Genomic DNA, 16,171 nt, shown 5'->3' with positions numbered 1-16,171 from the left:
TGTTTTACCTTTCAAATAAACTATACTTTGTTCTTCGTTTTCCGTATAGTCCACTGGGTCTGCCTGGTTTCCAGGTGCATTTTATATTCAGGAAGTTGGACGTTTCACAGCTGAGGTTTTGGGGAATATCAGGGGCATCTGTAGCATGAAAGGAAACCAAAACAGTTAGCCAATGTTTTGCCATCCCAGTACAGCAGTTGGGCCACTAGCTTCCTGAAAGCATCACCATTTGTTTTTGCTGGGTCTAGATTGCATGCCTCACCAATACATGGTAATAGTTACACTCCAACCCTATAAATAATACGATTTAAAAAAATCCTAATAAAGCAGATGGAGAATTATCAGCCCCATCTGACTAACACTTGACTCTAGGCTTCTAAGTGGGTGGGTAATCTGGTAAATCACATGCAAATATGTTCACAAGCTCCAGGCTCTGACCTGGAAGTGTTTCACTGAAACTCTGCCAAGACTTTTTCAAAATTCTGAGCATCAGTTTAGCTGCTGAGCAATGTAGGAATGCTGTCGGCTGTGGGTCACATTTTCTTACGTGCCAGCCCCACCGCTGCTTTGAATTCTCCAAGCAAGTCTTGTCAAGGAGGTGTTCCCTTTAGCATGAATTCCACACTGAATTTGAAACTTAAAGCAAGCCCCAAATGGCTCATCCTCTTCACTGTTTCTTTGGAAGTGCCCATCTTTTTCTTTTAAAGCTTGTTCTTTGCTCCCATACTAAAGCAGCTTTGAGTGCCTTCCTGGAGAAGATGGGCAGTGCTCCCAACAGAGAGGGTAACCATGCTAATGTAAGACTAAGCAGAGCACTTATTTCAAGTCACATACACTTTTCTCCAAAAGGTGGCACAATAATATCCACATAGCTGGCCTAGAGAAGGGGCACTAACACAAGAGGCTATAGTGACAGGCTTAGTTCAGATTATGAGCAGCGGGCCAAAAAGAACACTTATTTTGCCAGACCTAGGCTTAACCAAGGTGGTGTGCATACACATTTACTTCCTCTACCTTTACTTCCCCAAATGTCTCTCATCAGCAAAAGCATCATGACAAGTCCTCTCCCCTCCCACTAAGCATGTACCACAAGAAGCAATACTGGCAGGAAACAGACTTCACCACATCCCAGCTCTTCACAAACTACTGTATGAGAAAAACCTATAGGATTACCACAGCCTTCATTCATGAACCACAGACTTAGTTACCTGGAAGATTCTCCCACAAAAGCAAATACTGCACAAATAATGTAAAAATGTCATCTTGCTGAGTCATAAAAGGTTGGACTCTGTTTTGCATTTGCTATCACACACTTAAGACACAAAGTCAATGACAGGAGGCAGAGGCTGGCGTTGGGAACACACTTTCAAAATAAGCCCGGTCTCTCCTCTCCTTTCCTTAAATCCCAAGGACCCTAAGTTCAAACGCAGGCATTTGTAATGAGGAACAGGATTCTAATGGGCAGCTATTGGAAGATGATAACTCTCAAAACCCCTGTGAGGAAAACACACAAAGATCTAAAGCGACCAATTACAGGAAAGAAGAACCAGGTATTTTCAGTAGTTTGTTTTAAGAGGTATCTGTATCTCAAAGAGACTTCTGAGGCTTGCATGGTTACACAGAGAAGATACACAGTGATTCAGTATCTTTAAAGAAAATACTAAAAGAATGTTTAGAAGAATTTCCAGGAAAGATGAACTGTCAGCTGTGCTGCTTTGCTGTAATTAGCTCCCGGGAACTACTGCCCTGGATGAGCATCTGTTGCTGTTGCAAGTCTAACTGTTTTATTGTGTTCATTTGACTGGTTGGTAAATGAATGTTTTCACTTAAAATTCTTGCTCTTACTCTTGCCTTGTCAGGGACCAAACTAGAACAGATGTAAACCTAAAGTGATAAAGACTGAGGGTGAATCTTCATATGGCAATAAACTAGTAAGTATTCCAGACCATGAAGAAGTCCCTTAGAAAAAGAGATCAAGGAGACAAGCACTGGGCCAGGTTCTAAGAGAAGGTGGCTTACATGGGTACCTCCTCATCCTCTCAGCCTGTGTCTTCTCCATGGGCTGGAGTTTCCACAGTGAAATCAAACAAGTACAATCCCAGTTCATCCTTAGAAACCAAAGGCCAGGGGAAAAAAAAGCCACAATAGTATTTGTTTCCTAGCAGAACCCTAAGAGTCTCAAAATGATTTTGATTTTCCTAAGGTTAGTAAACATAATGATACATACATCCTACAAACAGGACAGTTCCATCCATCTCATCTTCGGACAGTATGCACACTACATTTGTCCCACTGGTATTTGAAGCACTGGCATTTAGCACTCTGATTGCACTGCTCCGACTGCTCAGATGTATCATTGGGTATATTTCTGGTCCATAAGTCATCCGTTTTATCTGCTGTCCTTCTTCATGGACACAACAAATTGTCACATCTGAACCTACTGCCACCACAGTGTCCTGAGGAAACACCCCACTCCCATTGGGCTCGGTATCTTTTCCTAGCAGAGAAGGAAGAACAGAAAACAAAACCAAACAAACAAAAAACCCACATCAACAATTTGCTAGATACATCCTGCTGATCAGCTAAAATGTGACTGAGGAGCACTCCAATGCATACAAATCAATGGTTACTACGTTTCATAACTAATGATTGCATTATTTCTCTAATCAAAACACTCCCAAAAGCAGCAGCCCATCACTGCCTAATGCTTTTCCTCCTATTTTGGCTTACTTTTGATAAAGCAATCAAAGTCCATGTGGTGGCAAGGAAACAAACATACCAGGGACCTCTTCTACTGGGCTCCAGTCACTCCAATCCCTGGGGCCAACAAACTGTGTTACATTAATGTAACAGCGAATCTTCACATAGTGTGATGTACACTCCAAAGGCATATCTGATGTCCAGTTCCAAGACAGAATGATGTCTTCATGAGTCAGTTTTGAATAGTAAGTTACCTACAAAGTTTGCCCCCCAAAAAAACAACCAAGAGAGAGTTTATGAACACCTGTTAGTAATGACATATAATCTCCCAGATGTCAACAGAATGGCAAATTAACTGAAGTAAATCATAAAATCCTGATAGGTGGTTGGAGTGTCCCACCTAACTTTCAGTTGTGTTGTGAATTTACTTGGACAAAAGCCTAAGATGCTAAACAGCCCACCAGCCAGGTATAACTGCCAGCCAGAAATACCAGAGGGCAGACATTTTAGAAAGAGCAGGAAGCTCGCCAAGCATTTCAAAAGGTATATACTGCATCTCAGTATCCTGGGCCTCTCCCAGGCAGGGAAATGTTCCAACTTTTCCAAAATGAAAATCATCTTAGTCCCACGCTGCACATTTTATCTTTCCTTCATTCCTAAAAATTATAGAACAGAGCTACAAATTAGCCTGGAGTAACTGTGGTTGCAAAAAAAAAAAAAAGGAAAAAAAAAATCAAACTGAACATTCAAAGACCACCAAGACTGGAGACACTATTGGAGAAGTAAAGCAGAGATAACGGTGTAAAATACCTGCCAAATTCATAAGCAAGTTCTAACTAAAAAAAACCCTGTACTAAATTACAAAAAATAAAAATTCTGTGACTGTGAATAAGTACTGACAGTATAGTAGCCAGTGTCCTCATAACTTTGAAACTTAACAAGAATTTACCTACCAGAAGCACGACTACACTTAGGTTCTGCAAAGCTCTGCAATTTTCATTCTTCTCAGCTTTCTTCAAATGACCTCCCAGAATATTACCAAGGGCAAAAACTGTACATATATTTTTCATAAAGGAAGAAAAGGACTTACTTGTGTGACTTTTTCCATTGCTTCTTTGCGGAGTATCTGAATCTGCCAAAAGGCACCCAGTCCATATGGGAAGACTGATCCATTATCACTCCACTTCAGATTTAATGTAGAAGTTGAAAAGTCAGGTGTCAAACTAAGAATGCGTGGAGTCAGAGGAACAAACCCTTGAAAAAGAGAGGGGGAAAAAAACATATTCGAGTCATTAGTCAGCAACACCAGCCCTACAGGTGTTTAACAGCCACATCTCTCTGCTCTGAACTGGCTAGTAGCCATACAAACACATAACTCAACCTCTGTAATTAGAACAAGATGGGCTCTGTCATTACTTGAGCATGAAAGTTCCCAGGAAAGTACAGGTGCTGATGAGTCACCAGGTAGCATTTTCTTTTTACATCTCAGCATGCAGATGTATGAGTAACTGATCATGAATATGACTCTTCATAATGCACAGTAAGGAAGACATCCTATCTTTCACAACCTTCATTCAATGCCACAGAGATAAAGGAAACATGGCGACAGTCTCTGAAGTGTACATGAGAACACATCTAGGGAGGATGATGGAAAATCCCCCAAAGGAAGAAGTGGGATTTGGAGACCAGCAGGGAAGAGGGGACTTGCAACAAAAGCGAGAGTAGGGAGAAAGGAGACGAGAAGCAGAGGACGGAAGAAGCTCACATGAGGCTCTGAAGAGGATCATCGGGAATGTGACTTTAAACCAGAAGAAATATTAAAGGCATGACATAGTGATGGGGACAGGGCAGGGAGGTTAAACAGAAGCATCTCTTCTATGAATGGATGGTGGTGAAGCAAGAGGCTGAGAAGCAGGCAAGGATTATGGTAGTACAAGGGTTATGGCAGTTCATTCGGCCTGGTGCAGGATAAATCCTGTTTCTAAAATGTGTGATTTATCCAACTGCGGTCCTGGCCAAGGCTCTGAGAGCCTGCAAAGTGTTCGGCATAGTCAACACACTACTTGGGATAAACTCTGATGAACCTGAGAGACTCATCCTGCCTGAAATCAGCAAAATGCTGGAGAACCCAGTGTGTTGCCCACGTATTTTTAAGGTGTGTTTCCTTGAAGTTCTTCAGCTGCTCTCAACTGAAGAGAAAACTGAGCCATGGTTAAGAAGCGCTACTGACTTTAGATTTTGACTGCACTAAAGGAATAATCAGGCAAACCGAAACCAATGCCTAAATTATGAGCAAGCGTGACAGATGGTGTCAATGCAATCTTCAGCTTACAACTTCCTCCTCTGGGAGGAAACTCATTTATCTATGACTCCAACATGACATAGCCTACCTTCCAAGCATAAATGTATTTGCTTAGTTTCATATACATTTGAACAGAATGGGTAAGTTGGGCATATATTAAGAAAATACAATCCTGCCAGGAGTGACATATGATATAACTTCCCTTAAAATGTTGTAAAATTGCAGGAATAAACTACTTCATTCTGTAGCTTTTCAGCATTTAAAATGGGAGAACAGGCACTAGGAAGTTTATTCTGCCTTTCCCAAGCCAAGTCTGACCAAATGCACTTTATGACCTATGCAGGTACCTCAGTATGTAGATCAGGAACTTGTTTACAAATCCCTTCTAATTTATAATTAGGGAAAAAAAAAAAGGTGAAGAGTGATTAGGGGGATGTAACAGTGTTATACTTAGTTTTCCTCCTCATATTCTGCCCTTGATTTCTCTGCTCTGAGCTATGGATAAGAGGGGTTTTCTTTCCCCTGAAGGGGGAGAGAAAAAAACCTGTTATGTATAGTAGATTCATATGGACTCAGCACGTCAACATTTTACATACAGAAACACTGCCAAAGAGAAGTGCAAGCATATACACTTCTGGAGCATTGTTACTCATAGTACAAAGGCCTTATGTGCACAGATAAGACCTGATACTTACAGATGTCTTCCTTGTGAATTTCAAATTCTTTGGTAGCAAAAGCAGATCCAGAAATGCTGTTTGTGGTTATTGTCACCATGCTGGAGCTCTCTGGGACTGGAATCTCGACCCTTTTCTCCTTAGTTTTAAAACACACTGGAGGAGGGAGGTCACTGAAAAGACAGAGAGGATTAAGTAGGTATTTCAGCTGATAGAAAGCTAAGGCAGTTAAGTCCTTTTCCTAGGACACTAATAAAACACAAATTCTCTGTAATATAACAGAGCGCTCCATATTAAGTTTGTGAAGGAGTAAGACTTGCATGGGCTTTGGTTAGTATCAGATTAACAGGCATTCCCTCATCTTTCAAGTCACTTTTATCATAGTGAGAGGCTGTGCACTACTTGTATAATGCAGCTACCTAGTTGTTAAGAGAACACTTCAAAGTGAAAAACTGACTTTTTAACCAAAACCCACATTTCTGAAACCTACAGTCACCATAAATCAGTATTTCAAAATAAGCAAAATAACCCCCCCCAACCCCAACAGCACCTCCCCTTCTCTTTATGTTTTCTGACTCCCTCTCCCTCCATTTCTTCTTAAAGTGATGGCATATGGGTGCAAAGAGCAGGTTTACCCATCTGTGTCCCCATCTTAGAACAAATCTTTTAGCTCCCTTTTGCTGCTCAGCTCATGGGGAAAGAGCAGAGGGCAGGGGAGAGAATTGCTAATATCCCAGATGGAAATACAGTCTGTGCATAATGTTCGTGCAGTGCTTGGCACAATGTCATCTGGCCTTTGTCTGGAGGCTGCAGATACATACAGGAAACAATAATGGATGGGTCAAGTCCCTTTGCTCATTATCATTGATATGCAACTAGAAGGGCAAAAAGTTTGGAAAAATCCAGACCTTCCTCTTGGGGGAAAGATGGGAGGAAGGAAAGCAAAGAGAACAATGCCAGACTTCCTGCTGAGGGACTGTTACTCACTTATGAACTGGAACAGGACCCTGGAGCTCCCATCAGCTGTAGTCAAGAGCTTGGGTTGAACTTTTAAGATTCACGCAAGACTCTGGGCTAGCAAAGGCCAGCTGAGACTTGAGTGCTCAGAAAGGCTATTCCTCTTCTGTACTGAGATATTATTAAAGGATGTTTGGGCAACTGAAAAACAAAATCTCTTTCCCTCAGGGAGGTCTGCACTAAGCTCAGCCCTCAGCCTCTTTGCTTAAGGGACCCAAGCCTGTTCTGCTTTGCTAAGGAGAAACAGCAGCAGCTACATGACTGTTCTTGTTTAGAGGGCAGTACCTCATGAACTCTACACTCCTGAACTCAGGCCACAATGTCACATACATGTGGGTTTTTTTGTGTAGAAATGATAGCTGGCAACACAGGAGGAATAACTAGACACAGAGAATCAAACAACTAGGTGGAAGAAGTGCAGCCAAGCCCTGGGACCCCAAGGACAAGTCTGGGCTGCCTGCAGAATTTACAGGAAAAACGACAGTACAAATATCTGGACTGGGGGCAGGATCAAGATGCAAAAAGGATTTGAACTCATCCCTAGCACATGATAAGTATTTGGCAGACCCACAGCATGGGGAATTGCACATGTAGTTCTCGTTAGTGAAAAACACACTGAAGATTTAAGTTTTTTTAATGTCTTTTAAAATTTTCAACTTGCATTCACTTCAGAAAAGCTATTGTAATTGTGGAATAATTTTTACATTTCCTCTAATACAATGCTCTCCAGACAGCTTAAAATTTATAAAGGTTATAAGACAGCCACCAAGAGATTTTTCATGTTTTTCCACATGTGAATCTCAACACCTATGTCATATATTCTACCGCTTTGGCCCATAACATCAGGATTCGCTTCTTCCAACTATCATTTCCTTTTGGATTGAACCTGGTTTAAAGATGTCCCTCATGAAAACTCTCAGCAAGGGCTAGGCAGACACACAGAGAAGTCTAAGTAAATGAGAGCATCTTCCAGTCCTTTGAAGAGAGCAATCAGGAGATTTTGGCAGAATTGTTAGCATGAAACAAGACTTTGCCAGAAACCCCACAATTGCCTCAGTTAACAGTGCCTGGAGGGAGCACCACCCATGGAAAACTGATGGGGAGATGCTGGGAAACAACAGTGTCACAAATTCTGTGGGCAGTGACCGAGGAATAACTATGCTTTTATCATAATTCAATAGTTTTCATCCAGGTATATAGGGGACTTACTTGGTAGTGTAGCAAAAGTCAGTTTGTCCATGTCTTCCTTTAGAAGAGACATCCCAAGTACAGATCATTTTACGTAAATTGTGCGTTACACATTTCAAATTCTGGGGGTGCCCCACAGAACCTGAAATCATATAAGAAATACAGTCACAAACTGCAGGTCAAAACTGACCAACTGTGAAACAACTGCTATTGTTCACATCTATAGCCATTCTTTTTACGTTTTTATTGCATGCATGTCTGGCCAGTATTTTAAAATTGTTGAATGATTTGTGTGCCTGATTACAGACAGCCACAGACTGCCAGATTTCTAGAAGTACCTAAAATCTGTGTTTGTACTTGTGTGTAATGACACAGGCAGCTGTTTCTTTCCACAATACACGTTCCTAGCCTAGCCTAATAAGCAGGCTTTGGGCCAATGACAAAACCGCAAGCTTTGATGATAAACTTAATGAGTTTTTTGCTCTCCTCCATTGTCCCACATGGAGGGCAATTAATGACAGAAGGGCAATTAATGATAATGTGTGAAATTGTCGCAGACAGCCGACATATAGAGAAAGAAGGTCTCAATGCAGACATTTACACCAACTGCATATGCAGACTATCACAGTTGCATTATGGAGAATTTAACACCAAATTCTGCACTGGTTTACAAGATGCCAGTGGGTGCTGGAAAGCAGAGACCAGCTCTGGTAGCCCCTCCATCCCTAGGATGGTGTGGGACTACAGAGGCAACGGTTTTTGAACATACATATAGTAGGAAAGCAACATCATTAAATGGTGTCAGTAGAGAAGTTACAAAGAAAAAATAATTCGTGAATTACATTGCAATAGACTCACCTATCTCTTGGCTATATATTAAGCTTCTCAAACATAAAATAGCTAGGGCTAAAAGGCAGCGGAGGCTTGAATTCTTCCACATTCTTCTACTGTTTGTTTTCAGAACAGCAGCTTCAAGCAGGAATAAACATCATCTTCCAACAAGCTGGTCAGTTCTAAAATTAAAAACAAAAAAATCTTTGAAATTCCAAAGCTGGTACTCCACAAACGTCACTTTTGCTCCATGTACTTTTCTTCTTCAGTGCTTCATCCAGACGTAGCAACTCCCTTCTCTTCATTGTCTGGCAAGCAAACCTTTTCCCTGTCCCAGCCACTCTTTGATGCATAAGTCTTCAGCGAGGCATTTCAAACACAACCTCAAGAATCACAGACATGTAAAATCTAAGTGTCCACAGGCCTCCTTCAGGACTATCAGGCCAGAACAGAATAGACATGGCAAGGTATTCCCCTAGAAGAGGTCTCTTCAACTTAGATGAAATGTCACATTCACAAAGGGTCTTGTATACCATGAATGGAAATGTCCCCTGCTTCGGATACGGGTTTAAGGGTACAGGAGAACCCATCTGTTTTCCTCTCCCCACTGCTCAGTTTTCATATTGCTGCTATTCAAAGCTATGGGATGCCTGAGACACTGCAGAACCAGTTCTGATCACCCAGGATCACTGGTTCAATCCAGTGTTAAGTAATAATGTCTGGAGGAAAAAAAAGGAAAAAATGAGAGCCATTTCTCTACCAGAAGATACTTGTTGCTGTAAATACTGACCTTAAGGTAAAAATTGTCTAGAATATTACATTTAATGAGTTTTTTAAAGATTAATGGGCTGCATGTTTTCCAAAGAGAAGCTCAACTGTTTAGCGGGATCAGGGGTACACATTCAGTTCCACCCACACATCGGCCGCCGTCAGTTTTTGTTCTCAAAGAGAAAACTGCAGAAAAGCTTATCCTGAAGCCCACCCAATCCCTGATGCTTGTTTCCCTGCGACCTGAAAGCTCTGAAGACTTGAGCAGCCTCCCAGAGACCATAATTCCCATGTAGCAAGGGGCCTTCTCTCAGTGACCAACAGCAGGAGCTCAGACGCTTTCACATAAGAACATAGCTGAGCCAGCCTGTCCTACAGAGTAGTTTTCCAAAAGTCACATTTTGTCCAGGCTACTTCTTTTGAAAGTCTCAAGTGGAAAGGCTCCTGACCTTGTCTTAGAAGTCTCTTCCAAAGCTAGATGTACATCATTGTCAGAATAACAGACTTTGCCTGAAAGCCTCTGTAATTTTGAAAGAAACCTCTCTTCACTGAAGTCCTCTGCGCCACTAGGAGTACGCTCCTTCATCCCTGCTATACAACCGTATATTTTTTATTACTTTTTTTTTAAGGAATTCTCCTTCAAGGGACAGCTGGGAATGTCTGAAATGCTCTTCTGTCCGTCACCAATCTGCATTGTGTGAGAAGAAACATATCAGCACCATGTCAAATAATCCAGAGGTGTTCACAAGGGGCCAGTTCTCTTTTTTCTCTTCATTTGCAATAACCAGACTAAGGGAAAGTCCTAGGCAGCACAGGAGCTGAGAGACATGCTATGATAAAGGCCAGTGTTACATCTGGAGGGAGGAAATACCCTTAAAAATTAACAATTATTTTATTTTCACCATGTTCTCAAGCTACCTGAAGACCGCGCTAAAAACATAATTTAAGCTATACTACCCCTAGACACATTCAGTTCTTCTTTTTACATATTCCTAAACTGTAATATCCATGCCGTGCAAGTTGTTAAAGGCCAAATCAAAAGTGAAGTTTGACAAATCCATGTTCAGGTAAAGATGAATCAAGAACCCGCCAGCACATAAAATATAACAATCTCTGTGCCAAAAGTCCCCCACTGCATTTTGGTGTCTTTCAGGGTCTTCATGTCCTAATTATCCATGTTACTAATGAAAATATGGGATGTTACCTCCAGGCTTAAACTTTGTTCACAAACCTCTCACTTCATCAAAAATGTGAAGACCACTCAGACAGACCTGGGAGTTACATGAATAAAAAGACTGATTGCTATTTGCAATGTACCTGTAAATTATATCTTTTTGTTTGTGAGTACTTCTTCAAAGGCCATTTCTGGTTTGCAGAAAAGCCCAAAATCAGAACTTCAAGTTTTACATCAAAATCTGTTGACAGTCCCTTATCAGCTAGCAAAAGCCAAGGAAAGAATGAAAAAAAGGGAAAGCACTGGTGCCACTGGAAGGAGAGAAAACTGTATTGTGGAGTTAATTAAATCCCAAGCCTCTCACTTTCTAAACACATTATCTGAACAGGATTGTGCAAAACCTGTTTGGTCATGCCAGGTTTATGAGGCAGATTTCAGCAACTATACCTGTGTGTGTCTGTGGTTCAAGAAAATCTTCCGATTTTCTGCAAATTCTTTCAATACACCACTTACTGAGTAGTCCCTCTACTGCCGAATTTTTGAGAGTAATCATAGCAGTGAATTACAAGAAATTCGAGTAATACCAAATTCTCCTAACTCAAGCACAGTTTTAATATCTGTTTCAGAGTCAGGCACCAAAGGGAACCTATGCACTTTCATGCAGAGCATAATGAGTGTCTTGTAAACCACAATCTTTCGTAAGAAGCGTAGACTCCCTGGCTCCTGTCTTCTCATACACATTTTATAGCTTGCTGAAAAGTTGGCAATTCGAAGCCTCATGTCGCATAATTAAATGCCATTAGTCAGGAGAAAAGATCCCCATTTATAGGCTTGTTTTAATTACAAAGTTACAAAATAATTTAAGTAATTTAAAAATAGGATAGGAAGTTCACTTTCTTTGGATGAAAGCTGCCTTCCATCAGTTCAAGACTAATTCAAAAAAGGCATGGAGGTTTTTCTGTACCCTGGAGAGACATGAAAAGCATGTTACCCTCCAGGCAGATGTACTCTAAAGCTGGATAGGACAATATAAGAGTCAGAGATATTTATTTAGGACAACAGAGCTCAACGTTGTCAGAGGAAGGCAAAACCTTGACCAGGGCCGGCTGGAGTGCAACAGGAGCAGTTGTCACTAAGTGTAAATGTCTTTATATTGTAAATCTTTATTTTTAAAAAATGAGATGAAGGCGGTCAGCCCATTCTCTCCACCATAAAGAGCAACTGCAACTAACCATTTTTAACAGACATCCATCTCAAAAAACATCAGCAATAGCACATCCCACAACAATCTCATTGCCTTGGGCAATCTATTTGTATCACTTCACTGGCACTACTGTTAGTGCTCCCAATGTGCTACACAACTATCTCTTGGTTCATTTTAAGCACATTACTTTGTCCTATCTACAGCAGACAAAGAACAGTTTATTCTCCGTCTTGCAGTCAACCTCTTACAAAGATGACTGATACCAGGTCGCTACTAGCTCCTCCCTTAAAAACTCCAATTTTTTTCACCATTTCCCAGTCTCAGTTTCTAGATTTCTGATCATTCCTGGAAAAAATATTTCTCTGTGGACCAAATCTGCTGTATCCTCAGATTTTTAATATTTCTGCCCCCTGAGGCCTGAGCATTATCAAGCACAATGAAGGAACTTTTCTAAGGCAAACCTATGCGTAGTGTGTGTTTACACAGCCCATGCCATATTTGCTTTTCTCTCAACTTTCAGACCTCGTTGACTCAGTTTCAGCATGTGATCCAGCCCTGGATACTACTGTATAAAGCTGCCACATAGCTGTTTATCTAGTACTTCAGACTCCAACCTCATCCTCAAATGGACTGCAAACCTCCTGGCTTAGCATGAGTATATTTGCACAGCAAATTCACCTTAAAGGCCTTGCCTGAATAGGTCTTCGCTTTTGAAATTTTAAAATAAGGAAAAAGCCTCACATAAATCCATGCTAAGGAACAACATCATGTTGCATCTCATATTCACATGCAAATTCATGCCATACCAACAGCAAAGGCATGGCAGGCTTCAGTATATAATTGCCTATATTTAAGAGCAGCTACTAAAAGCAGGATTCCACAATAACTGTTGGAAGCTACAGTACATGGAGAAGTCCTGACTTCTGCTCAGGGCTTTATGTTGTGCAGAGGAATTACCCTTGTGCCTGTGGTAAGAAAGAAGTAATTTTAAATTGCTTTTTATGCAGATATGCTAACAAAGGAACAATTAGATTCAGATTCTTAATCACTGAAGCCAGTGGATGGTGGTCTTTATTTAAAACAGCTAAATACCAACTGTGGACTTTTAGATGAATTTTAAAGATGTTTTGATCCATACAGTGCACCTACTGGTGGTCAGATAGATAAGAGAGGGAAAGGACTCCAAGTCAATAATGTGCACCTCAGAAAAGCAGCTGTGGACAGCTTTCCTTCAAAACCTTGTCAGCTGTAAAGAAGGTTAAAGGTTCTGGGACAAGTTGAGAAAACTAGGGCAGCACCAGCTGTTTGACACTGACATGCCAAGACATTACCAGCCTCTTTAGACTTAACCTCTCAAAGGGAAAAACAGAAGATAACTGGTATCTCTCCTACTGACTATGTTTCATATTATGTTATTTCTTGCCTTAACTGGTTCTGCATATCTTTTTTTAAAGCATAGCTAACCAAATGCTCGATTCTCTTTAAAGAAAAAAAAAAAAAAGTATTTTCTTAGTCAGTTGTAACAGATCAGTTCTCTAAGCACATAAGTTCTCCAAAGCTTTGTTCTACTTTTGAGTTTTCTGATCTCCAAATCTATTTAATTGTCAAGTGCTTGGAAACCACTTTGAAAACAAACAAAACAGATAAAAATCTTTCTGGCCTGCTTTCTGCCTGCAGTCTGATCTGCCAGTCACAACCCTCCAGATTTGGTTTTAAAAAAAATCTGTGAATTGAGGTTCAGTGGCCACACTTTCTATGGCTATTTTTGTGCTCCACAAGCAGACACCTAAGAAGAAACGGTTAAAAAGTCAGCTTATACAAAATGTTTAGGGGAACTGTAAATGGAGAATACTAGATGAAACCACGAAAACAGTAAAAACACATGTATTAAACATAATAGAGGAAATCTCTTTGTCAATAAATTTTCTCAAGTTACGATTTATTTGTTTTTTCTCCACAGTTAAAGATATCATTGTAATTTACCAACAAATGGAACATTAAAAGCTCTCAAGGAAAATTATTATATAGCATATCAACAAAAAATTGTAGTGACTGATGGCAGGCTGCATTTTTGGCAATACTGAAGAGCCATCATCCCAAATACAGCCAGGCAGAAATGCAGGTGGCTAAGTATGTGCCTAGATCAAAACCTCATTGCTAGAAGAAAAATTATTCTGCTTAGCAGATGGAGAAGACTCATTTTACTTGTCTCTGCCCAAAGATACGAATTTAATCTTCAAAGTGAAACGAAACACGCCTATATCCAGATAAAAATGCATATATCAAATTACATATCCTACTATTGCCAACAGAAAGCTTCCAAAAAAATTCCCCTATCTGAAAGACCATGCCAGAAGTACACATTTCTGGGAAACCAAGCAAATTGCCAATACAGCTGACAGTAAAGACAATGAACACAGAAACAGAAGATGAACTGGTTTTCTTTAGAACAGCTTTGCTGATCCCACAGCCTTCAGTCTTTCACTTTAAAGCTAGCTGAGTAATAAGAAAAATGGAAGTAGAATTAATAAGATTTATTTGAGGGGGTTTGGCTCTTTTTCAATAGAGTACATTCTTCCACCTCCTTAAGAAAATTCCCGAAGTTGAGACAAAAATCTCTAGTAAGCTAAATGCAGGCTTTCCCTCTCTGTTTTATAACATGGCAGTATTCCACATTATAAAAGATTTGCAGGACATGAATCACTAAAACTCGTTTATAAATGAAGGCTGAATCCCATCTGGGAATCTGGCTTTCCCCAGTTCTGAGGAATTAATTTAAGAATCTGCTATTTCGCTTTCTGAAAGCTGATAAAATAATTCAAGCTGCCCATCTGCACCAAATGCACTCTCCTAATCTGCAGTGGAGGAAAAGGAAACAAAGACAGGGTGTTAAGATATTATACAGTAAATGTGCTGCAGTGCACAAGGCCAAATTTTCAGTCCTTTGAGACAAACTTTGTTTTGTCGTTTTTTTTCCTGTCAAGCATCAGGAGAAAAATTCCCTCCTCACTGCTTCCTCTAGCTGCCAAACAGCAGCATCACCTCTGAGATGCGGGGAAGCTACCACAGTTACCTTGCAGCCGCTTCTGCCTGCTTCTGCTCTGCAAGATGAAGTGAGATGTCTGGATGCAACACACAAGCTCAACACAAGGATCAACACTTCAGCAATTCATTTTCAAAGCTCCTGGTCACAAGCACCATCTACAAAGGCAAGCATTTTGGCAAGAAATTTTACCAGCAAGCGTAAAGGTGCACCCCAGCTGGAGTAAATATTTCACCTGGCTCAGGGTCTAAGGCCAACGTGCAGCTGCACCTGCTTTCCAGTATCTTCCTTTCCTCCAAACCCAGTACTGTTAAACACTATGGAACTACAAATAAGCAAGCTGCAGACTGGAGAGCTGGTGGGTACTTCCAGGTAGCGATTAGCATGAGAAGCACCCTGACCTGGCAAAGAGATGAGAGAAAACTCTTTGCATGGGATTTCCTGACTTGGGGAGGCTGATGCATGAAAACCACATACAGGACAGGGATCAGAAAGGTTTGAAGTCATTTGCTTAAGAAATCCATGAACAAGCACAACAATTCAAGGGTGATTTTATGAAAGCATTTAGTACCTGTTGGACAGCACAACACACATACACACAAAGAAACTGAGACCCTTAGGACTTGCCTTTAGAAAGAAAGGAAAATACACAGAAGCAGCAGATGTCATAGCAATAGATACAATTTTGAGAAGGATTTAGAAAGTACAGTGGGAGACTCCTTCACATTACTCATGTCAACCAAAAAAACCCCACCTAACAAGAACAAGCCAGGTGGCTTACAGAGAGAATTGGGAAGAATATCCCTGCTGGGACAGTCGGGCTGGAGAGAAAAAAGAAGTGCAGCGATACTGAAGAGGCAGAGTAGTCTGGCAGAGCAGTTGACAGCAAGGGCAGAACAAACCCAAGAGACACTGTAGGAACTGATGATTTGTTTTTACCACTAAGACTGAACTTACCAGATGACATTTTTTGTTTTTTCAAGCTAAATATACATTTTGCACACTTCGCCTTTTGTTCTCACTGAATTATGCCTGTTTTCAATTAAATCGTATGCTAATTTGGAAACTGTTAGTCCTACTGGAGTCATTTGCCATGCATTGCCCAGCATACACCATGCAAGAGTGGTCCCCAATTTGCATTTGATGTTCCTAGCGTGAGATTTTCAGAAAAACAAAGACACTTTCAAAAGAAAATTAGGTGTCTAACTCCTGAGTTTGGAAGTGTTTGCCCATATCAATTAGCCACTGAGCATGTGGTTAAATACAAGCA

At 40.7% G+C, this 16,171-nt stretch overlaps 1 protein-coding gene across 4 annotated transcripts in view; it reads right to left on the bottom strand.

Annotated features, from left to right (window-relative positions):
- Positions 1-16,171, bottom strand: part of LIFR (LIF receptor subunit alpha) — a 55,017-nt gene that overhangs the window by 24,692 nt on the left and 14,154 nt on the right. For all 4 annotated transcript variants that reach the window (XM_052775676.1, XM_052775680.1, XM_052775677.1 and 1 more), the window contains 7 exons: positions 8,740-8,894; positions 7,903-8,023; positions 5,698-5,849; positions 3,791-3,954; positions 2,780-2,954; positions 2,228-2,497; positions 9-138 (listed from right to left, as the gene is read on the bottom strand). In XM_052775676.1, coding sequence (XP_052631636.1) covers positions 9-138; positions 2,228-2,497; positions 2,780-2,954; positions 3,791-3,954; positions 5,698-5,849; positions 7,903-8,023; positions 8,740-8,821 — 1,094 coding nt within the window. In that variant the 5' untranslated portion in view covers positions 8,822-8,894. The remainder of the gene's footprint in view (positions 1-8; positions 139-2,227; positions 2,498-2,779; positions 2,955-3,790; positions 3,955-5,697; positions 5,850-7,902; positions 8,024-8,739; positions 8,895-16,171) is intronic.

This window comes from Harpia harpyja, chromosome Z, assembly GCF_026419915.1.
Source record: "Harpia harpyja isolate bHarHar1 chromosome Z, bHarHar1 primary haplotype, whole genome shotgun sequence".
Lineage (NCBI taxonomy): Eukaryota > Metazoa > Chordata > Aves > Accipitriformes > Accipitridae > Harpia > Harpia harpyja.
This window is presented reverse-complemented; position numbering and strand designations above follow the sequence as displayed.